This window comes from Electrophorus electricus, chromosome 25 (genome assembly GCF_041902795.1).
Source record: "Electrophorus electricus isolate QZ-2024a chromosome 25, ASM4190279v1, whole genome shotgun sequence".
In the NCBI taxonomy this organism is placed as follows: domain Eukaryota; kingdom Metazoa; phylum Chordata; class Actinopteri; order Gymnotiformes; family Gymnotidae; genus Electrophorus; species Electrophorus electricus.
Genome location: NC_137521.1, coordinates 9,248,538 through 9,273,007, shown reverse-complemented (window position 1 = coordinate 9,273,007; position 24,470 = coordinate 9,248,538). Strand labels below are relative to the sequence as shown.

Here is a 24,470-nt window from a genome sequence, read left to right as displayed (position 1 = left end):
ACAACTTGAACAATTGAGAGTTATGGCCATTGCTCAGGGTCCCAACAGCGGCAACTTGGAGGTGGCAGGGCTTGAACCCATAACCTTCCGATTACAAGTCAAGTACCTTAACCACTGAGATACATGTTGGTACTTTTTCCACCCAACCATCCAATAAAGTCAGAACATGGAAATTAAGTTTCAGTCTTGTAATTTCATAGCAAAACTGGATTGAGAAATATTTGCTGCAGGTTGAAAAATCAGAAAGTATCTGGATATGTGCAGGATAAAGATACAATCTGAATCTAAAACACCTCATATTCAGAATATCCCCCACACTCATACTAAGGTTACTAACGTTTTATAGCCCAACCTTAGAATAAACAGCAATAAACAGTAAGCAGGCAAGCAAGTAATTTTATATCTAAACCACTAAATACATATTGTTCCTAGATCTGTATAATTAGTGGTGTTGACCTCGGTCCCATTCCCTTCCTTTCAAATACATAGAAGTCTGCATAACAACAGGTATTACGCACATGCATGCAAAGTTAAGAACCGGAACATGTTACCAAAACGTTTGCTTTATTTAATCTTCAGGACAACTCATCCAGAATGACCACGAGGAGAAATAAGCACTAGATTCTGTCTCACATCCTCCAATAAAGAGACTGCCAGTGGAGTCAAAGTAAAACAAAAATAATCCATATATTGTAATAGTAATAATAATAATAATAATAATAATAATACATTAATCAATACAATGTGGAGATTCTGTGAGCAAGACAAGGACCTACGTTGGTCACTGTGGATACCACCAGCACTAACTCAACGCACCAACAGCAGGAAAGGAAACAAATCTTATTTAAATGTGTTAATCAAAGCTTTGAATGGTCATAAAATATTTCTAAAATTTCAGTTCATTCTTTTATTTTTTCTATTCCTTGGATTTTTTTTTTTTCCTTTTCATTTTTAACTTCAGGTTTTTCCTTTTCCCCAGGCCCCAAACCCCTGTGATTTTTTTTTAAATGCATTTCTTTTGTTCTCTTGTCCTCCATAGTCTTTTTGTTGTGTTAATGGGATGGTGTCCTTGGCTGGGTTTATTTGCACTGAGTGTACTGTGTATGAGAGACACATTTTTTAATTAATTATTATTATTATTATTTTTTTTTACAAATGTGAGCAAATGGGTGTCTTATCTGTCTGTTCATCTGTCCATCCACCCATGCCAGATTGCAGTTGGCCAAGGGTCACAGCACCAAGATTGGTAAAGTGCCCATTTTGTACCAGAGTCGAAGTTATGACTGCCAGCGTGCATGTGTGCAGGTCAGAGGGAAGGAAGTGAGTGAGAAAGGGACATTTTTCATTTTCTTTCTCAGAGAACTGCACTTGAGCATAAAAAGGAGTGTATCCCTACAAAATGTGTGTGTATATAAACGGTGTTTAATTATGTAGGGGTAAGAGTGTGTGCGTGTGTGTGTAAGTATGACGGAGAGAGTGTGTGCGTGTGTAAGGCACAGGCAGTCTGTCTCAGTCTCTGAGATCCATGCTGGAGCCAAACAGAGCGACCAGCTGCTCCTCATAGTGAGCGATGTTCCTCTTCATAATCTGCTTGCATGGGCCCAGCAACCGCTCAAAAGCCTGCACATCAATAACTACACACACACACACACACACACACACACACACACACACACACACACACACACACACAATATATATATAAAAAAAAAAAGGAATCCTGTGAAGATAACAGTACTGCTGTACTACCGTCTTCATGTTTGGTATTCAGGAAAGTAAAGCAAAAATAATCCAGCAAAACAAATCAGTGTTTGGCATCATTCCACCATCCCTTTTTACTCCTGTATCAAATTTAGGAAACGAAGCAGAACGGCCAATTGGGTGATGAGTATAAACAACACATAGTTGCATAGTTACAATGTGGGATCAGTATCATAATTTGGACTTTGCTACCTTGAACACGGATTCAAAATGAATAACTTGATACATTGGGAATTTATATATTAACGCAATGTATACTTTATTTTACAAAATATGAGCTGAATAATTTAACACAACCTATAAGTTAATGTGACCTATTCATTTAGAGTTAACCATTTATTGTATATTGTTTATTATTCTATTTCATAACTTACAAACTAGTTCAAGCCTAGTTAGTGTATGTACATGTATGTTTGTAAAATGATACTGAGAAATGAGACTAAGTATTTAGTGAAGCCCAGAGCATAAAGGCTTCCTCTGTGACTCTTGCAGCCAATCGCCACATGTTTTGAATGCCCCTGACCATGAAATGTCATGTCATAGGAAAGCAGAACTTGCTTGGAAGAGTGTTGTTCTAATGGTTTAGTTCTAACACAGACAGCGCATTCTTTTCACCCAGAGAACAGAGCAAATTCTTTTGTACTCCTGGCCACAGAACGCTGAGGGGGTGACAGGATTTGAATCCAGCACCTAGATGCAAAAGGTAGTCAGGTGCACAACTTGGGAGCTCTAGATTCACCCTTTTCCATTTGTCTCATAACCAAAAGTATTGTCATGCCTGACGGTCGCACACAGTACTGTATGCAGAGGTTTGACACGCCTACTCTGTGACCTTTTTAGAGATGCAAATGTGCCAACTGCAAATGTACCACCTTGCTTAGGCACGTAATTTTCAAAAATGCTTATATAGGACTGTTTAAAAATTTTGGTACCTCAATATACAATGCGCACACACACACACACACACACACACACACAAACAGGAACATGTAAACTCTTACCCAAGCACTTGACTTCTCCAATGGCGTAAGCTGAGGCAGCTCGTGGTTTGTTGGTGACCAGAGCGAGCTCACCAAAGTACTGTCCTCTAGTGCAGCGAGTGATTTCTACCTCTGCGTTATCCTCCCTGTCTGCTTTCGTCTAACAGAGAGGGAGAGTGCTGTGGTAATGCAAGCCTTTCTTCACCACATGGACCTCAACCTTTACACAACCTTTACACAATAGATCTGCAAGTTCCAGGGTGTTGTTAAAATGTGCTTTAAATCAAAGGGATAAACTATTACAAAAGAAATATTTTAAAAAACCCCAAAAAAAACTCACTTTGCTCTTCATCATGATTTTCACCTCCCCAGATTCCACAACGTAGAAGCAGTCTGCTTTGTCGCCCTAGCAACAGTGTCATCATTAAATCACACACCAGAACCCTCAAATCTTCCTTATTCCAAAACTTCATGCTCCTCTCAAAAGGTAAACTGTAGTAATCTGCATGCAGTGTTTTAACCCACAGAGTTGTTCTGAGTTCAGATACGGTGGTCAACATGCTTGAGCTAGCTCACATCCATAACCCAATCTCTAACCTGCATGATGATCCTCTCTCCATCCTGGAAAATCTTCACTCCCAAAACATCAACAATCTTCATCCTCTCAGACAACTACAAAGAAGTGATAAAGTAGCATAATGGTATATACAATACACCCCAATGCTATGCTCATAACTCATAACAGTTAAGTTGGACCTAAAAGGGTCTCCACAGGGCTGATTAAAATATATAAACATTAGCAGATGGGCAACAGCCTCTATTCACCTTTAATAAATAAATTTTATAAGATAAAGGATGGATAATGCAGATAACATTAGACACTTGAATCCAAAAACTCCAGAATTGTAGAATGGAGAATTGTAGAGAAAATTGTAGAATGGAGAAATGTAGAGAAAAATCTGAAATGCAAATACTATTCAACAAATGGCACTTGTGTGCAATACCCATGTAGAAATGTCAACTCATCTCCTCTGCAGTACAACATGTTTCTTTCCTCTGTCCTAAAGCCCACCTTTGAATTCCCTTCCCTCGCTCTCACCTCTAGAGATTTGAGGAGGGGCACAGACTCAATGAAGCACTCGTACATTCTCCTCTTCTTTGCGTTGTTCTTTACTATGAGCCTACGGAATGTTGCTCGGTCCTGTCTCACACACACACACACACACACACACACACACACACACACACACACACACACACACTTTTTATAATACACACATTTCTGTGCTACCCAGATTGTCCCAACTTTCATTCCTTATTATCGACCTGTTCTGGAAATACATGGAGTAGAATCCATGCCAGCTTTTGCATTTTACATTTTTCACCACTACGATTTCTGGCATTGATATATGTTCCACAGAAGCAGAAAATTCAGTAGTTGCTCCAGTGTGGACATTCTAACTGTAACTCTTTCCACTAGCTTCCTTTACTGGAAGATATTTTTATGTACAGGAGAAACTTTTGATCTTTGCGGACAGTGTACTTCTTCATCATCTCCCCGGGTGCTTCTAGGCTTCCAGCAGCTAAGCTCATTAACACCACCTGTTAGAGGCCACACTCGAACATCAATGACGTTCCAGTCAGTACTCAGAGTTCAGCTATCCACTTGGTGGTGCTGTAGCTCAACAGCAGAACAGGGTTCACACACACACACACACACACACACACACACACACACACACAACTATAGAGACCATTAATAAATACTCCCTTGCACATTCTCTCACTTGTGCACATGCACACACACAATGCATGACTAAATGAAGAGTGCATTAATAAATTCCCAGTTGCTTGCTCATTCTCTCATAGATGTGTACACACACGCACATACACACGCACATACACACTCACCAGTCCCCAGAGGGCCCCTTCCTGCTTGGCGATGATGGTGGCTGCGCGGGGTGTGTTGTACATTAATGCCAGCTCTCCAAAGCTGCCCTTATTATCATACTGCCCAACGCAGCAGCCTACACCGTCCTTCTGCACCACAATATCAAACACCCCCCTGCAACACAAACCACAGGCCCGTCAGTGCTGGCACCGAGCAGCTGTCGTAGATGAAGTTACCGCATGCGACAAACAATCAAGGCGACCCATCAGAGGCACCCAAACTTTGGCAACATCTGACCGCTTCAGCGTGCCAGGGAGCCACCGCTTCAGCTCCCACGGATGACACAGAAAGAAGACATTTGCCGGGAGCAGTGGAGGCGTGCTGAGATCAGTGTTCTGCTGAGTGGTGGTGACTGAACAAAGACCCCTCCCACCCACCACCGGCTGGCACAGGTTGGGAAACGTTAATGCATGGTAATGAAACGAAGTGCACACATTATGACAACGCAGGGCTCCATTCCACCGACACTGTTTAAGAGATCCAAAAGGACCAGACAGGTGCAGGCTGAGTGAAAGGGAGCTTAAACTGCATAAGTGCGCACGCACACGCACACACACACACACACACACACACACACACACAAACACGCTAATATGTTTAGATTTGAACTGCTAAAATGTATGAACCTCTGTGCACACTGGTTAAAGGAAGTGCTTCTGCTTGATCGTTACAGAACGTGATTGTTTTTAAATTCAAATGGCGTATATGGAGATGGTCTCTGCATGTAAGTGGACATATACACACGTACCGCTCAATGACATAGAAATTATCCCCATCATCTCCCTGGGTGATTACATGTTCTTGTGGCTGCACAAGGACTTCGAACATGGCATCCAGCACTTCTGAAAACTGCTCCTGTTAACACCAGGGGGAGAAAGAGACACGGATTAAAGCTGTGTGCATCAATAGGACTGTGTGTCTTTGTATCTGACACATCTGCCTGTGTGAACATGCTTGTGTGTACCTGGTCGAGAGCTTTAAACAGCAATATGTCTTTGCAGGCCTCCTGTAACCTGGATCTCTGTTCGTCTGTTTTTGGATGAACAACACGTGGCTCAGAATCTTCCTCATCTTCATCAGGGTTAAAGGCCTCTGCACACACTGGGGGAAGAACATTCCTGTTAAAAAACCTAAAGGTTTTCTGTTGAAGGTTAAGGAAGCAGCAGCACCTCTGGGGTGCATTTCAGCTTCTGAGACCTTGTCCTGAAAAACTCCACTTCAATTCACATGGAGCCTCCAGTCTTGGCACTTGTGCAAAAACTATTTGTGTGTGTGTGTGTGTGTGTGTGTATATATCAGTATAAAAATACAACATTATAAACCAAAAGATCATCTGACAGTTTTCAAAAGTTGCATTTACCATCATGATAGAAAGCTTTCATTATGTAATTTTAAGAAGGGCAACCATTAAAACATCCACTACAGGGAAACACAACTAAAGGGAAAAAATGAAGGCAAGACTTTTAGTGTAACACTTTGTTAGAATTGGCCAGAACAAGGGGAGCAGAGGGAGCATAATTACTGAGATACACTATATGATTCACACACCTCTCACACGCTTTCTAAACCACAGGATTAGCGCAATGACGTCAAAAAGAACTTACCCGACACTCTCCGGCTAAATCTGCTGGGGGGTGGGGCTAGAGGGAGAGAGAAAGTGAGCGTTAATAAAGGTTCACATTCTTTTCTCATCGTCACACACACGCACACACACACACACACACACACAAACACAAAACACACAAAACCCAGCAGCTGTGCTAAATGTAAATAATCTGCATCTCCCCCATGTGCCTGTGGTTACAGTGTGGGCGTCCTGAACTACCAAACAGTCTGTAAGGTCAGCCAAAAAGGTCTCGCTCACACACAGAGTGTTGAGCACACTAACAGTACTGTGGCAGAATCGCTGCTTTAGGGTCTTTCCGTCTGTCTCTCTCACCACACTGCTAGAATCCATTAACTGCTTGGTGTGAAAGTGGGTCTTAAAAATGGCTAACAGTGCGTGTGCACACATGTGTATGTACACATACACAAACATACACACACACAGATGAAGGTTAGAACATTATGGTAATGAAGTAAGCATGCTATACACTAAATCTATTTCTTATTTTTCCTTAATATGGTTTGATTCAAAATCAACAACTAAATTGAAATAATACCAAATCACTTTCACTGAATTCTACTATTTACAGATCATCATCATTGGGTCACTTGTTAAAAAAGCATGTCTGGACACAACAGACATACAGAGCATTTACCACTTCATGTGAAGAGAAAGGGAGTGAGGGGTGTGTGTGTGTGTGTGTGTGTGTGTGTGTGTGTGTAAGCCTGCATGTTACAATCCTATTGGTCCCTCATCCTATTCTCTCACCTCAGTAGCTCAAACAGCAAGTAATTTAAAGTAAAAGAGGGACTGACCCTCCTGGGAAATTTAGGGAGTAAAGAGATTTCAGATTTTCAGAACAAGGCTCAAGCACCTTTAGTTCCAACATGATCATTTAAATTAGTTCGGGTAATATTAGGTAAGAACGATGAGGCTTATTTGGGTCAAGCCCAGCTTTCTGGACATGTGAAAAACATATATACATGAAAGATTCATTCATATTGTGTGTGTGTATATATCTATATATGTAGGTCTGCACGCACTGGTGTTCAGATGTCGTGAGATGAGGTGCTTCAGCTTCACGTGTGAGGGATATCAAGTGCCTGAAGTTGCCATGACAACAAAATACAAGGAAGACCTCCTCATTGCCATAACAACAACCCCCTCCCCACCCACTCATACTCTTATAACAACCAGCAAGAACAGACTGAGAGTGGGGTGGGGGAAATTATTAAAAATGTAATTTCTATTTATAAATAAATAAACATACATACACACATACATACACACCCAAAGAGACATGAGAGAGAGTCAGTGACAGAAAAAGAGCACAAAAGAGCTTATGATAGGAGAAAGGGAACGAGGGAACGTGCGAGTGTGAAAGGGAAAGAGAGTGGCACAGGGAGAAGACAGTACAGAGAATATAAAACATAAGAAAGGGCAAAAGAAACCAGGATCATGACTGCATGGCAGTCGTGTGTAGCGCTTTCTTTTACATACACACTCAGTGTGATATTATACGCACTGTAACAAATCTGGTAAAGTAGAAATCCAAAAATTAATTCTCCCACATTTTTCTCTGGCACTGACAGAAGTACACTTGGAACTGTTACACATTTATTTAGTCAGAAAATGCACACTTTTGGGGTTTGACTCAGCAAACGTGTCAAGAATCATCATTCTCCAAGAAGCAACCCTTTATGTTGATTTATTTGCAGAGCAGAAACAGTGTAGAGAAGCACACTGGCAGGGAAGGCAGTTCAGAACACTCTTCTCCCACTGCATCCATAAGAATTGATTCCTTTTCATATGATTAGGAACAGCCAAGGGTCTGATAAGAAGCATTGTAACCAGACATGCTGCAGGAGTGCAGTGTGGGCAGTGCTGCTCTGCTGTTGCTGGGTCAGGGTCAGTGGTGCCCATGGTGTTCCATCCTGGCCTTCAAGATCTTCACCGCTGGGCCAAAATAACCAACACAGCCGCCACATCACGGCCAATGAGCAGGCTAGAAGTTTCCAAGCTTGTGTAACGTCGGTTTCCTTGTTCTGAGCTTTCTTGTACATTATAGTAGAAGTAATACATTGTAATAGCATAAGGATCATAAGAGAAAACTAAAATGTAGTTTTAGTTCTTTGTACAGATATTTCAGTGCTGTGTAAACTATAAAATAAAACAAAAATATTCTGCATACAGTAACAGGCATATCTCCACTCAAGAACATAGTTTTTCTAATAATATGAATTGCAGAACAGGATAATGTGGTGTTCACTTGCCCTGTACTTAAAAGCATTTTGAAAGGAAAATCCCCACTGAATGTGCAACATAATCAGAGACTAAGCTCTCTGTGTTCCTCTAAAATGACATCAGTGTGTGCATGTCTATGCAGTCACTCAGAACTGAAGTGAAGAATGTGATCATGTTGAGTAGAACAAACTGCTTGCTCTCCCCCTCTCTGCATGTACTAGTTTCTCTGTCTTTGCACTTGAACACTTAAGTGCTCTGTCAGCAGCACAAAGTGTACTGGAAGTGTGCAAGAAGAGTACGCACATGTGCAAAGTAGACACTAAGAAGGCGCCAGTGTATGCATGTGTGCAAGTTTGTTATCCTTGTTGCAGAACAAGTCATCCTAAACTCCCATAATGCACTCCTCCATACCACACTGGTTGTGATTGGGTAAGAGAATCTAGTGAACAGGAGAGTTGTAGTGTGTGTGAGAGACAAAGAGAGAGAGACTAACGCACAACATGTGATTGGGGCTCTATTCCCCAGTTGCTGACTTTTTCCCCCCTCTCTTACACACACACACACACACACACACACACACACACACACACACACACACACACACGCTGCTGAGAACAGTGAAAGGCTGTGGGGGTGATTAATTACATGGGCACATTTCAAGGTGCTGCAGCTGTACAATAATGAAAAGCACACAATTTTACAACCACTCTCTGCTCATATATTTTATGGTGCTTTGCATTTGGTGTAAGCAGTTTAAACAGTCAAAGTGTCTGCTTGACCCAATCCATGTACGTCTCATCAAGTGTGTGTATAACTCCCCATTATTTTGTATGCTATATTAACTTATTTTTTTTAAAAGACATTTTTAACCTGCCCTAGACGATGTCCATAGTGAGTTCCACTGAACACTTTTAAATTAAGGTGTTAAGTGGTCAATTTACCCCTCCTTTGGCAGGACTTCGGTTTTTATATATATATATATATATATATATATATATATATATATATATATATATATATATATATATATACACACACACACACACACATATATATATATATATAAAAATATAAAAAGAGACACATCTACATTTCCGCTGCATTTGCACAGTTTCTCACACTCTTCCTTTTCCTGTTACAAGCAATCAATCCTAACGTCCCTGTGTGCAGTCTATCCCACTGGCTGGCCGGGTCCTCTCCACCACCCAGCCCCCCTTCCGTCCCTCTAGGGCTTCCCCTCCCCTCTGTAACTCTCTCCACCACAGCCAAGATCCATAAAAGGCAGTGCAGTCCAGTCCTGTGCCCATGGACTTAACCCTTTACTGACTAATAACACTAGATTATCTTAAATCACTTAACAGTGGGTGAGTGCAGAAAAAAAGCAATGCCTTATAAGTGCAACGAAACTAGAATGAAGTGGGAACATCGTAAATTCTTTGCCAACCAACTCTGCGGTTTAGTGTGGCCCTTCGACCTCACTAAGGATACGACTCTGTCCAGAGCTCGTGACATGCAAGGTTCGCTCGACTTGAAATGCTAACAAGGGCGAGGTCGGTTGATTTGAATGCTATCTTCTTTGTGAAAGTACAAGGCCGTCATTTGTCTACTATGTCAGCTGGTTGGACAAGGTTATGCTTCATCTCCCTATCAATGTAGCCATGTTCCCATCCTGAGCACCACAAGGACACCAGAATCTGGTACAGTTTCACTCAGCCCTTCAGCAGAGTCCATCGCTGATACCATTTCCAGATACAACGAACCAAGAAACTGAACAACTGACTGCCTAACAGCAGTGGCTAAAATGTTACCATTGTCTAATGTTTTAGTGATTAAATCATTTTCTCAAAGTAAGCGAGAAAAGGAAGCTCTCTGTTGCCCTACAAGAGAAGGGCTGATAGCAGCTGATATTCACCTGATCCTTCTGAAGGGACACCCCCCCCCCTCCTGACTGTAGACCCAGCCCACACCTGCTACTAGACCATCTCCCACTTCCTTAGTAACACCTTCCATTAAATCAGACTGACCAACATGTCAAAAACTGAGGGAGGGAGACATAGGGAGTTTGTGTGTGCACATTTTAGTAACAGCTTTCACATTGGAAATGCAACGTTTACTGCATATAATCACCACTGAAAGAATAAAGCCTTCTAAATATGGTTTTATAAAACCAAGGCCAATATATTCATGACCTGCATCATGCTATTTTTAATCAATATGGAACAAATTAATGCTTTATGCTTCCTTCTTATGGCCATTGTTCATTCGGTGGTTTTTGGGCAGTTTCCTCAGGCAGTGAAATGTCAAACCCTGGTTGGACTAATATAGTCTAATCAACAATGGAGTATAAATGTAGCAGTCTTTCCATATCCTGTCAAAGCACTGACCTTATCCACTACACTCTGTGAAAAGAAAACCATGGAAAAAAAGAGTTTATTTTAGCTTGACCTACTGCTAAACTCTTAGCTGGTGCCCATATCCGTAAATTCTTATTCTGGACATGTATTTTTCATTTATGTAAACCAACTCAAAATCTTCTCAGTCAAGCCACACTTAAAGAAAAAACTTGGACTCAACATTTGTTCTCATAATCTTACGCTGTCATCATCTCGTTCAACATTTTTCCATTTAGTAGACAGCATTTTTGGTATCTGTACTGTGAGCAGAAATGGTAGAGGCTCTGAAATGAAAAACGAGTATGAGAAAGACAAACAATGAGGGATGAGTCTGTTCTCATGTTACTACAGACAGAACATGAGGAAGTACTAAAGTCCAGATTGTTATCGTGACCTGACAAAAGACTGAGGCATGGATATTAACATCAACTCTTGCTCGCTCTCTCTCTCTCTCCCCCCAACACGCACGCGCATGCATGCACACACACACACACACACACACACACACCCCTAAAGCTTTCACTGGCAGCAATAAATCCAGTTACTCAGTTTCCATCCATTTCAGATAGACACGAGGGGCAACCCAGAAATATACACTAGGGGCCGAAAATGTATTTGTCGATACTCCCATATACCAGTTTGCTCGTCACTGATCTCTCAAAGGATTTGCATGTAAACATAATGACAATATGAACTACAACCTATATATAAGATTTTGTAAACATCCCGTCTGACCATTCCCGTGGGTGATGTATCTCCTCCTCACACTCAGGACTTGTACGAGAGGCCTGGGAGTTTGAGGCTGTGTGTTGAAGTGTGTGTGTTGTAATAGTCCTGTTTCTCTGGAAACCCTGTGAACCAGCATGCTTACTACAATACACTAGAGTTGCACACTAAGACTGACAGAGATTCTGTGTTGAAACATGCATGTGCAAGGGGTCTCAGCGCATCTGTGCAGTAGCTAGCCAGCTATCCAAGCAGTGCTAACAGAGTTGTAAGCAGTGAAGATAGCAATAAACATCTTGCTGCCTATGAAGATTGACCATCATTCTTTTATTAATCACATAATCAGGCAAGTAATTACATCCAACTTAACTCCCTTAACCAAAGAGGTCATCATTAGCTAGTTCTGCTTTTCTCAGTGTAATAGTTAAAATATATTTTAAAAATTAAATCTTCACTGCTTCACTTCTCAAGATGAGCTGCTAATGGGAGTCACATCATGATTTCTTAGACATTGCATCCAAGTTTTTAAAAGAAACAGACCCCTAAAAGTAATAAGTTATAAGTAAGTCTCTCACTGTCGAGGGTGACACCAATATCCCCTGAAATACACACAAACGAGATGCAATGGACTTCTTGTTCTCAGTTTATTAATTATGGCTACAGCCAACATTTGAAAAGTGGATATACTATGCAGGAGATTAGCCTGTCCAGCAAAATCAGGCTTGCAAATTTGTCGTTTTAAAAAGTCTCTCTGTCCGAATATGCATTCTGTTCCGAAATCAAAAGCCATTTAAATATTTAGTGCCTATGCACCCCATCACTTACCTCAGCACCACCCACCTTTATAATGACGTGGCATCCTAGCATTCTTGAATAAACCACATAACTGTGGTAATATTCCCACAAGACGGTGAAAAAAACAACTACAGTTTTTAAAAACAAGACCAGGCATGCAGTTTTGAATGCCACTGACTATACTGCATTTTTACTCACTAAAAGGTATGCAATCTGACACACACCCATGAAGCACACTGTTAGCTAGAATTACAAAAACAACACTAATAATATTAGTCATCACCATCAACATTCTCAAATATCACACACTAGCTAGCAAGTTGTAGCTAAAACATTCATGCCATTTAAAAACATCTAAAAGCTAGTTAGCACCCTTTCTAACACAAGAGATAACCATGTATTAAGACTACTAGCTGTTTATTTGTCCAGAGTAACAGTTGCATATGCATGTCTGAACAACTGAGAGTCAGTCACTCAGTCAGTCAAAGGGATGACACATACTGTTCTCAATACTACACCACAGTATTTAACCAAATGATTAACCAGTACCCCCAACTGAAGCTTGTTTCTAGTATTTAACAATACTGTTTGGCATTCCATACTGGAAAATAAAACATGTATCAAATGGGCATATACTTACTATTAACAGGAAAACTGCTGTCACGTGTATAAGCACCTGGTGCTGCTTTACATTTGCAGGGAGGCCAAGGCTTAGGCCGTTTCTACCTTTTTAAAAAGAAGGCAATTTTACACAGAACATGACTTATATGAAACCAAAAAATAATCATGCAGTTTCAATTAGGTTATTATTATAATTATAATAATTATTATTATTATTATAACTAATATATACACCGCAATAAAACCATTAATGCCGTCTTTAATGAAGACAACACTTATCTGGATGAGTATAGGAACAAAAATTAACTGGCAAATACCTACTACTCAACATTACTGAATCTGCAGTTGGCCAACAGCAGTTCTCTGAATAAAATAAAGGAAAAGCTGCATCTTTAGAAAGCACACTGCTAGCTTCTGCCTCCATGTTAAAGCTGTAGTTAAAGAAAAGCTTAAAATGTGCTTTTAATGACATTCACAGCAACATCCATTTAATGACACTGAACGCACAAAGATATGCGACACAGTGACTGACCAAAGCACTAGCGTATGACACTTGTTGGGGAAATTGAGAGTCGATGGTGTAAACGAGAGATTTAGACACGTTACACCAATTTCAACTTTGCCTTAGAGAGTCAGCCAGCAGCAGAATTAGGGACTAAGACAGAAGACAAAACACTCTGAACTCACCATGACCTCCCATTTATCAAGCAAGCACATGCTAAACATTCCCCAGCCCTATGTAATAGTTAATAGTAATAGTAAGCTTAAAATGTCCAATGCCACTGTAGCCAAATTTCTAACTAATATTTAGTTAACGTTTAGATAAATTAATATTAAACACTAAGGCTACTTTAACACCACACTGTCTTTACCTACCAAAACATAAGATCTCTGTCCCCGTTGCTCACTCATGAGGAACTCACTCTTTTATACTGTGTGAAGACGTGAAAAGTGAGTCTGACAAACATTGGTAGACCACTGAAGTTGTGTCATCATTCTGCCATCGGGACCATCTGTGCTCATGTTAGCTACTCTGGGACTAAAGCTTTGTTATTTCATTATTTAATTAAAATGAGAAATTAATGGAGTTTTTGAAAATAACCTCTGTTAAAAATAATTTGTCACATCTGTTACCTACTGCTGCCTGCTTTCAAAGCTGGGAAGAAGTTTTTCTTTGAATTTCCACTTTGTCTTCAAACAACAAAATGTTCAGAAAAACAGAAACTTGCCTCAGTCATGACCTGTTGTAAACCAAAAGATTCCAAATCCAATACATTTTGTGCTATGTACATATTTATGCTAAAAATCACTGTTTAAATAATGAGGTCATTAAAGAGTTGCAAAACTAAATTTGTTAGAAATAAGCTAAAGCTGCTGTACATTGAATCACCATCAGAAGACAAACTCCCGTTATTGCAGTTTTTTACTTGAAGTCTTATATATTAGGTTTTTCATACTTCAATTTAATGACAAATTACCTTCAGTTTAGCTTGCATGTCATGTAGCTGACATTAGATATTTTGTAATACAGGGTATGATGCAGTGAGCCAACTTTAGATAAACCTTTCCCTTTTGTTCATAGCTTGCTTTGTCCACACCTACAAGGTGACCTGTACTCTATACTTCTCAAGATTACCAGACTGAAGTTGATTTTCACCTCTTAATACTCCCCTGGTCATTCTTGAAAAAGGCTGAGAAACAAGATACGGATACAACCGTAGCCTGCCTCAAATTATAGGTGCATTAGTCCATTAGTCACCTTTTCTCACCAATTGAAATGAACAGCAAACATTTTTTGAACAATAAAAAACAAATTCAATAGCAACGGCATCCGCACATGCGCATTAGCTGTCCAAGAGCATTTAATTGAAAAACTGATCATGAACGTTATCTGTGTTCACTTTGACCGGCTGTTAAGTCACTTTGTGAGACATTCCTTTATTATTATTATATTATTAATCAGATACTCCTTGCCAAGAATAAATCAGTTCTTTGCCAGGAGAGAGTAGTGCTGTAGTCCTCTATTAACTTGTTAAATAAAAAGCTTTATAAACAAACAGCATACCTCGTTGCTTGAAAGTCAGGTCATGACAAATTTGGTAATGCTAAAAAACTAATTGAACTTTGCTGGACACCACAGATCTTAGAGGCATGCTTTGTGTTCATGGCTAGGAACCAACTAGGATGACATGTGACTTCAGTGGTCTATGGGCAAGGTGGCAAGACAAAAAAAAAAAAGGTTACAGGAAATAAAACTACAGTCTAAGAAGAACCCTGTAGATCTTTTGGAATGCAGTTGAAAAAGCAGAAAGGCAGCTGCAGTATTGCAAATAAACAATGCTATCTTGGCTAATGGTAGCAAAATATGTTTTAGTTTTAAAGTACATTTTGGGGTAGGCCTGACATTGTAATAGACAACTAAAAAGAAAGAAATAACTTGAAAAATTAGAATGATAAAATATGGTAACTTTTCATTAAAACCCTTTAGTCTATGTACTATGATCACTTTTTAAATCGCAAAAAATAATTTTAATTTTATGTTGTGTAAAGAAATGCATGTTTTTACTACTAAACTGACTTCTGACCATTTCTGCTAAATATGTGCTTAGTAACCAGGAAACACAAAAGGAACATGTAATGCAGCATTTTCCAACCCTGACTGCATGTAATCTGTGTACTTGCCATTAATAACATGTTTGTAGATTGACCAACATGTAACTGTAATCAACATTAGACAATAATGATCTATGTGCCATCACGTTTTCGATGTAATTACCCACATAATTTCAAAGAACTCCAATATGTTCTGACGCAAGATGCAATAAAACAAGATGGAAAGAAATACACTTGCATTTTACAGCTCCCATAACATGTACTTTCTGTCCAAATGTCTTTTTTTCCCCTTTTTTTTTTTTTGCAGTGGTCAGAACGACACAGGAGGAGACGCCAATTAATATACACAACGAGTTGGTAGACAATGTAGAAGCTTAAGAGTTTTATTACTTTCATTTTAGTTATTATTGTCATTGCAGACTTAAATAATCTGGGATTTCTCCTTCCATTACTTCAGCCATTATGTAGCAGGTGACCTCTGGTCAGTGGTCTGCTGACTGATTTACCTGATTAAGGAACACATGGGGTCTTCTTCCATGGGCCTGAGCCCAGAGCAGAAAAACTCTTGCCTTAGTCACATGGGAAATGCATGCACTCTCTGTCCGTTAACCTTTAATAACATGCCTGTAGGTTGGCATACATGTAATTATAATACATAAACATGAGGCAATTATGAGCCACAGACTGATGTTCTCAAAATAATTACCAACATGATATCTGAGAACTCAACTAGGTTCTGATGTGAGATGAAATAACAGCTCACATAACATGTACTTTCACTGTAATTACAGCCTGATGTTTGTACAACATACTTCATCTGTTCATTTAAAGATTATAGCTAAACAAATGTTTTACTGATGCCAAATAAAATGTTACTAGAAGAAAGGGAGAAAGATTAAATTATTTGATCCACAGTTTCTACTGAGATACTTTGTCAAAAACAACAAAGATTAGAATAGTTATATATATATTCTTGCTGCGTGGAACTCGTGACAGTTACAATAAAGGAATGAATAAATTAATTCCTTTGTTATGACTACACTTATGTGCAATTAAGCCTCATCACTGAACATGAAAAAAAGCCTACAGTGCTCAGAGGCCTGCAATACTGATTAAATGTTCTGATCTATGGATTCACTTCTATTTGGCTCATAGGATCAAGCCCACAAACACAAACAGGGATCGCTTCAGTAAGCCACACAGACACTCATGGGAGCTACAATTTCCTCATGCAACTAGCTATATTAGCTGTGCGTTCAATGATCATAAAACATGAAGGTTTATTTCCTTCATTTTTACAATCCATTTCTATCGCATTCCCCATTCTGTCGCACTCTCTCTCTCTGTCTCTCTCACTCAAAAAGAATGCCAGTAAAAGCCTCTTGGAGGCATAAGAATAACAATGCATTCTGGGCCAGAGGCAGAACAGTTTAATTCAAAATTACCTTTTAAAAACAGAGCTGCATACCACTCTAAACACAGGAACCACAGCAGACTCCCACAACACGTAGCTATGTCATTTGCACATACAATAATGCCCTGTTTGAACACACGTTCACTTGTTCAAAACAGCACTCACAAGCCTGTACGCACATGCCCAAACAGACCTTATTTCACTCTCAAAAGCAGAACAATTATAATTGCATGTACACGAATCATGTATCTTTCAAATGAAATCAAAGATTGATACAGGAACATGGGCAGACATTTATTTATCCTGTGCTTGCTGGGATTTGCATCAATCTGGCACAAAACAGCAGGACTACAATATCTTCTGCCTTCACAAAAACAGGCTCCCCCCCCCCTTTTTTTCAGAGATTGCTTGCATTTGAATTTTAAAAACACTGCAAAAAAGTTATCATCATCAACCAATCAGAAAAAGTTGTGACTTTTGGCCATTCAAACTTACTGCTCTCCTACAATGACAGTGGCAGGAGAAAATGACCCACAGCAGAGTAAGAACATTAGCTAGACAACCTTTTGCTAGCTGAAAAAAATAAAGAGTGAGTCAGTGACTTCAGATAATTAATTACTCCATAAGTACAAACAGCCACACAATTTTGCATATTTTAAAAGAATTTGACAAAACTTGGTTGGCCTGTAACTAAGCAACCCTGGTTTTAGTTTAAACTCCTATATACTGCAGCATATAGGACTTATAGTTCATATACTTCTGTTCATTCAATTTATGTTTAGAAATCCCATGGGGATGAAAATGGAAGGCACTGCAGCAGTAATGTTTTGCTTCTTAAAACCCATACCAGATTCTCAGACTTAATAGGATTTTCTATTCTGAGGTCAAGCTTTGCCTTGCTTTTCAATATTTTATGCATAAAATTATATTGATTATATTAATTATATTGAGTGATTGTGCATCACTCTAATTATATACTAAATAGATTGTTTTGAGAAAAATTTTACTTGAAACAAGATTGCACAAAAGTGTTGTTATAAAACAGTGCAACTGGCTAGAAATAATACTAAAATCTGAAATACTTCATATAAAACCTTATATAGCATAAGACCAAGTGAGGTATTAACAATTTTAAATTATGTTTTCTTCTTTTTTGTTTTGCAGGACAGCAGTGGAAAACTGAGAGAAAGCTGTATACATCATGCTTTCTGAAGAAGTGAGAACAAAATTTTCTGTTTTCAAAGTACATACTTTGGGAGAGAACATACACACCCTCCACACCCAATGTCTAAATGTCTTTTTTTCTGTACAGGTCAGATTGGCACTGGAGGAGACACCAATTAATATGCACAAGGAGTTGGCAGACAACATACAGGTGAAGCAAAAGTAACAACATACAGGTAAAGACTTAAGTGTTTCATTAATCTTTCATTTTAGTTATTTATTGTTGTTTCCAATGGTCAGAACGACACAGGAGGAGACACCAATTAATATGCACAAGGAGTTGGTAGACAACATATGGGCTTAAGAGTTTTACTACTTTCATTTTAGTTATTTATTATTTATTGTTGGTGCAAATTTAAAGAAATTGGGATTTATCCTTCTATCCTATGTAATAATCAAATTTTCGATGTAATTACCCACATAATTTCAGAGAACTCCAATATGTTCTGACGTGAGATGCAATAAACAAGATGGAAAGAAATACACTTGCATTTTACAGCTCCCATAACATGTACTTTTTGTCCAAATGTCTTTTTTTTGCAGTGGTCAGAAAGACACTTGCAGAGACGCCAATTAATATACACAAGGAGTTGGTAGACAACGTAGAAGCTTAAGAGTTTTATTACTTTCATTTTAGTTATTATTGTCATTGCAAACTTAAATAAACTGGGATTTCTCCTTCCATTACTTCAGCCACTATGTAACAGGTGACCTCAGGTTAGTAGTCTGCTGACTGATTTACCTGATTAAGGAACACATGGGGTCTCCTTCCATGGGCTTGAGCCCAGAGCAGAAAAACTCTCTCTTGCCTCGGTCACATGGGAGATGCTTTGATGCACTGAAGAAAAATCTGTTTTGACAGCCATATGGGGTATTGCTTACCCAAAAGGCACTGACTTCAATTATCAGAAAAAAAGAAAAAAAAAACACCACACAACTGCCCCCAGCAAACGTGACACAGGCACTGACTACTAATCCAACTTCACCTATTTCTATGATGCTGGATGTTGCTGATGAAAGCATAATCTGTTTGGGTTCCTGCCCATGTTAGACATTACACAACCTGATGCAATATGATTAAGAGATTTTTGAGCGTGATAATCCTTCTTGTACTCAGTCATTCCTTTCATCTCAGCACCATCTTTTAGAAGCATCATGGTATTTATTTTGCAACCTCACGATGACAAGTCAAAGAACAGTCTACAGGTCAGACTAAAGATAAATGTAAAAGCCACATGTCACAAATGTTTATATCCATATAAATTACATTTAACCAACTGTTTAGTTTACATTTTTCATTCATTCATTATAAACCACAAACTAATTTGATCCTTTTCATATTAAAATTCTCTATTCATGAAAAATATGCCATTAAATCCAATGTATTTACATGTCAGTTGACAAGTGTTGTCATGCAGTAGTAGGCATGTCTTGACCCCTCTATGACAATGCAAAGGTAGCAGTCAGGTTGTTGAAAACATGACAGCTCTGTTACATCAAGATGAAATAATGTGAAGTTGCAGATTATTGCCTCATTTCACTTTAACTCGGATTAGTAGGTTGACATTCCAATAGTGTTTAAACAGAAAAGTATAACTTAAAACTGAGTTTTATTCAGATACACTGATCATCCACATAATTTGCTGTGCTAATGGAATTAGATGATAAAGTAAGCACTAGATTTTATTTAAACTATTTTGTGGTGATACCTTATTCTGTTGTTTAGTAGCTTTACATCCATCCAAAACTTTGGTCACTCCTGCCCTTTCTTTTAGTTTCTCTAGTTTTTTCTTGTTTGTTTCAGGCATTCCACATCCTTGCTTCATCTACTCAAGACCTATTTGTAAAGGTGCAGCAGTCTGGGGCTGCACTGTTTTTGATATGAATGACACCAGTGAATAACTGTGATTCACTGAAATGCCCACAGAAAACATGGGAGCTAATTTCATGTTACAAGCCTTAATGACACAGTTTATGGTTTTTTCGTTATATTCCTTAAATCTGAGCTGTTGGCTTTGACAGGTTACATTTGTGTTTGTAATTGACCCATATTGGTATGCATTGTGAACAGACCTCTACTCTGCATGGGCACTTTCTCCATGTCTCACTCTCACACACACACACACACACACACACATATATATGTATACATGCATATGTGTGTGTGTGTGTGTGTGTATGTCAATTAATTAAAGAGTTACATTACAGAGCCAGCAAGACATGTCATCACAAAGACTGTTTGCTGCAGCGGTTGGCTGACAACAGTTCATTAGCTGTAGAGGATTAAGAGAGAAAAAGGGGTAAAAGCTGTAGCTGTTGCCCTTTTAGTATCCGCTGCTGGCAGTTTTGTATAAGGAAATGTGTGGGTGCAAAAGCCAGAAGTGGTAGGGTCAGTATGGACAGTAATTTGTGCCTGTGCAGTGAAGTGTGATGCAAAAAAAAACAAAAAACAAACCCAAACAAACAGAAAAAAACCCACCCATGGATTCTGATCTGACAGTTCTTGCTGAGGTAGCAATGGCCAAGGACCAGCATGCAATCTTTGACTGCATATGAAAGAAATGTGAAAACATCAGATTTATGTTCTCAAACTATTTAAGGGAAAAACATCCACAAAATCAGATACATGTTTTATATAGATATAAAACCAAGTGGCCCACTACCACTATGCAGTCAGTATGTGGGATTCTTCAATAACTACAGAACACCTGTTTATTTTAAAGCTCAACTCCTGCTGCCTATAAACGTAATACAATATAGGCTACTTCACCAGATGGGATGTAGTTTCTTCCAAGACTTTTTAATGAAACTTCCAAAAACAAATAAATAATAATAAAAGATAAATAATAAATAATGAATAAAAGAATTGATGTACCCCAAGTACTGTGCACTAAATTCGATACGCTTCCATTCCAGGCTTCCTTATCTGGATACTACTAACATTTCCATGAAACAGCACAGGAAAGAGGACACAGTTCTGTTTGTGGAAAGGTGATTTTTCTAAGCAACATGTGCTGAAGTCAGGACACTTACCCTGCTCATGTTACTGGCTACTTATTTGTCTCCTATTTTTATCCAGTGTGTTAACACTCCTATCAGGATTTTATTTATGACAGAAATTAATTCAAAAGAAAACTCACTGTTCCCCCCCCCCCCCCCCCCCCCGTGTTGCTCACTGGATAGCACTGCCTAACCTAGAATGGCATTAACAAACTCGCATAATGGTGAACATAATGGTGAACTTTTGCAATGATACTGCTGTAGAGATAATTCTAGTAATGTATTTGTGATCATCTTAAACTCTATGCACTTTCAGAACTATAACCTTTTAGAACATTAGAATCTCACGTTTTTAGGCTCATCAGTCGAATAAAAAAAGTGGAATTTTTATGAACGGCAGAAATAAGCACCGAGTTTAGCTACTGTTTTGTTGGCAACATGACATCATTGGCCTATAAAAAGCATTTCTATACTGTCATGCAATAATTTAATTCCCTGACATAAGCTCCCGACATTAATGCAGCGCCTGATTCTAATGTTTGTTTACATTATGAGCTGACAGTCGCACAACATGAAAGCGAATACAGGATTCTTTGATGTGTGCCGGTGTACGTCTCCCCCATTGTAAAAAAATCGCGGTTTTCCATTCACACATATAATCGCCTTTGACGGTCAGACTCAAGTCATTTCACTCCACAACAAAATGAACATTGCAATATCTACCGTAACCACAATTAACTACTTGAAACATTTTTTTTCGCACGTGTATCACGTGCCAGACTTACGAAATAGGGCTAAGGATGCCTGTGCGCTGCAGCCAGTCAGTCACTTGTATGAATGAGCGAGCAAACACCATGGTAACTGTGCAGGCAGCCAAGACTACTTTTATCAGTCCATGGCTAGATTGAACCGATTGTTCACTGTATCGATTATATATTGCTCGACATTTCTATCTACTAGTTCGACTTTTAAATCTATTGTGTGAACACTAATGTCAAATGCCACCAGATAGTCTAAAGAAACATAATAATGAATCGGTATGATTAACTGGCGAAGTACATTTGATTACTTACGCTCGAAGTCTGAGTCGTCATCGTCGTCATCTTCGTCGCCGTTAGACTCTGTTTGCATCGGCTCGCCATCAAACATAACACCCTTGCTGGCGGATTTGGCACCAGCCCCGGATCCGTCTTGACTCCTTGTATCTCTTAGACGAGTGAAATACTGCACGGCAAATTCGACCAGGTCCGGTGGCCTTTGGCGTAGCACCTCCACGGTGTAGCCTTGCAGCAACTCAGTCAGACCAACTGGTATCTCAATACTCATGGCTGTATAGCGGTGGTATCCTGATATGTAACTATACTGTTTTAAATTCTGGACTTTCGTACAAAAATATACTTCTTATCAGTCCATGTAATGGACGTGTTGCAGAACTGAAAACGCTTGCTGTCAATGGAGCAACCGACTACTGAAATTGGGGGGTTGTAATTAATTAACCTAGAAAGTGGGCATGTCTACTTAAATCGACCGAAATTGTCTCTATCCTAGGGCAAATCGTACTGTTCAAAATTCAAAGAAAACTTTAACTGAGACTAGTTTAACACTGGCTACATACGTGCCAATTACACAGCCTGAGTTGTAATATTTCCACGTCAGTGTGATAATATAGTTTGGTTCTTTGTACGAAAAAGTTATTAGCAATTTCTGGCGCGAACGCTATCAGAATTTGAGCATAAATAATTAACTTGCTAATGATTACAGCCTGCTACAGGCGTTAGCCTTACGGAGTGCGGATTAGCTATCGAGGTTAGCTTTTAAGGCCAATAGATTAACCTACCTATCGGGATTCGTTGACAATGAGAATTTATGTTTCAAGCAAACAAAATTTCGAAAGTCAACTATCTGTAAAGTGGGGAAAAACAAAGATGAAACCACGTTTCAGGTCTAATTTCTTGGTGTACTGTGACAACCTAACAAGTGAGCAGCCTTTTTCAATTAATGTCAAGAGAATTAGCAATTGTTAGCTGTCCGTAGGCTAACTTCAGGCAGTTTGTTACGTCCAATACTTCTCGTTTGCTCACAAATGAAGATGTTGCTGGTTTGCTTTCTCTTTTGGTGTTATTTCTCTTACCAGTGCATAACGCCGTACAGAGACCTGGTAGTAGTAACGTTACAAAGACATGCTCACCGGAGGTAGCTATGTTGTAAGATTGCCTTGTCAAATAAGCCACCCACCAGCCTAGGATTCGGTACCAGGCTACGTGTTGATGCTAGCTAGCTAATGTTAGCTAGCCAGAGATAAGTGGCGAGGGGTGGGACAGGGTGACAGAAAGCTAGCTAGCTTACTTGTCCTCAGAAGCTGGTCAGTCTCGCTTCAGTTTCACAGCGTGCAGTCCAATAAATCAATAAGCACAACATGGAAAAAACCGCACCATAGACGACAACCAAGCTACTTAGCAACACTCAACAGATCAACCAGGTAGTAACAATTTCCCAGCCAATGAAAAAGAAACTGTGCGGAGGGCTCCCTGACAGAGGTTAACGCTAGGCTTCTACCAGCTAGCTAGCTAGTTAGCTAGCTAACTAGCCGAACCCGGTGAAATCCAATCACAAAAAACGGCAGATACCGTATTTCTTTGTAGCAGTTCTTGTTTTCCTTTCAGTACTGAAGTCCGAATAGATATTCGATTAAGTCAAGTAAACAGATTTCCCAGATATTATATATAAAAATATATATACATATATATATATATATATATATATATATATATATGCTTAATTTCTTCGTATTGCCCGTTTCAGCCTCTCGACGAGGCACTCTCCCCTTCTACTCCACGAGTCGCGCTTTGGGGGCGTGGCCACAGGCCACAAACTTACAGTGCAAAAGGCGCAATCAATACTGATTGACGTCCAAATTTACCAGTTACATTGTTGCCATAAGTCGACGCCGCTGTGTGATTGGGCGTGTCTATGAGAATTTAGAAGCGGATGATAAAAGTGACAGCTTGTGTTGCACAGAATAATGTTGAATCGTCGGTTACATTTTACCCATTGTTGGAGCAGTGTTGAAAAACAAAGCCTTACCCCACCGCTTGCTTTTTTTTCTTTTAGAAAGTGAAAATAAGCAAAAGGTTGCACGTAT

General features: G+C 39.3%; 1 protein-coding gene across 3 annotated transcripts; it reads right to left on the bottom strand.

The window, feature by feature from the left end:
* Nucleotides 1-543: 543 nt before the first annotated feature.
* Nucleotides 544-24,165, bottom strand: prkar2aa (protein kinase, cAMP-dependent, regulatory, type II, alpha A). 3 transcript variants are annotated; one of them, XM_081707295.1, is made up of 11 exons: nt 22,402-22,536; nt 13,097-13,178; nt 6,297-6,332; nt 5,657-5,793; nt 5,441-5,547; nt 4,653-4,806; nt 3,841-3,942; nt 3,339-3,413; nt 3,082-3,147; nt 2,763-2,901; nt 544-1,634 (listed from the first exon to the last, which is right to left on the bottom strand). In XM_081707295.1, exons 1-11 carry the CDS (start codon nt 22,468-22,470, stop codon nt 1,510-1,512), a joined length of 1,092 nt encoding a protein of 363 aa, XP_081563421.1. In that variant the 5' UTR covers nt 22,471-22,536; the 3' UTR covers nt 544-1,509. The 3 variants fall into 3 exon arrangements, with proteins under 3 accessions (XP_081563421.1, XP_026863436.2, XP_081563422.1); XM_027007635.3 differs by lacking the exon at nt 13,097-13,178 and having other exon boundaries at nt 22,402-24,164; XM_081707296.1 differs by lacking the exons at nt 3,841-3,942; nt 13,097-13,178 and having other exon boundaries at nt 22,402-24,165.
* Nucleotides 24,166-24,470: the final 305 nt, after the last annotated feature.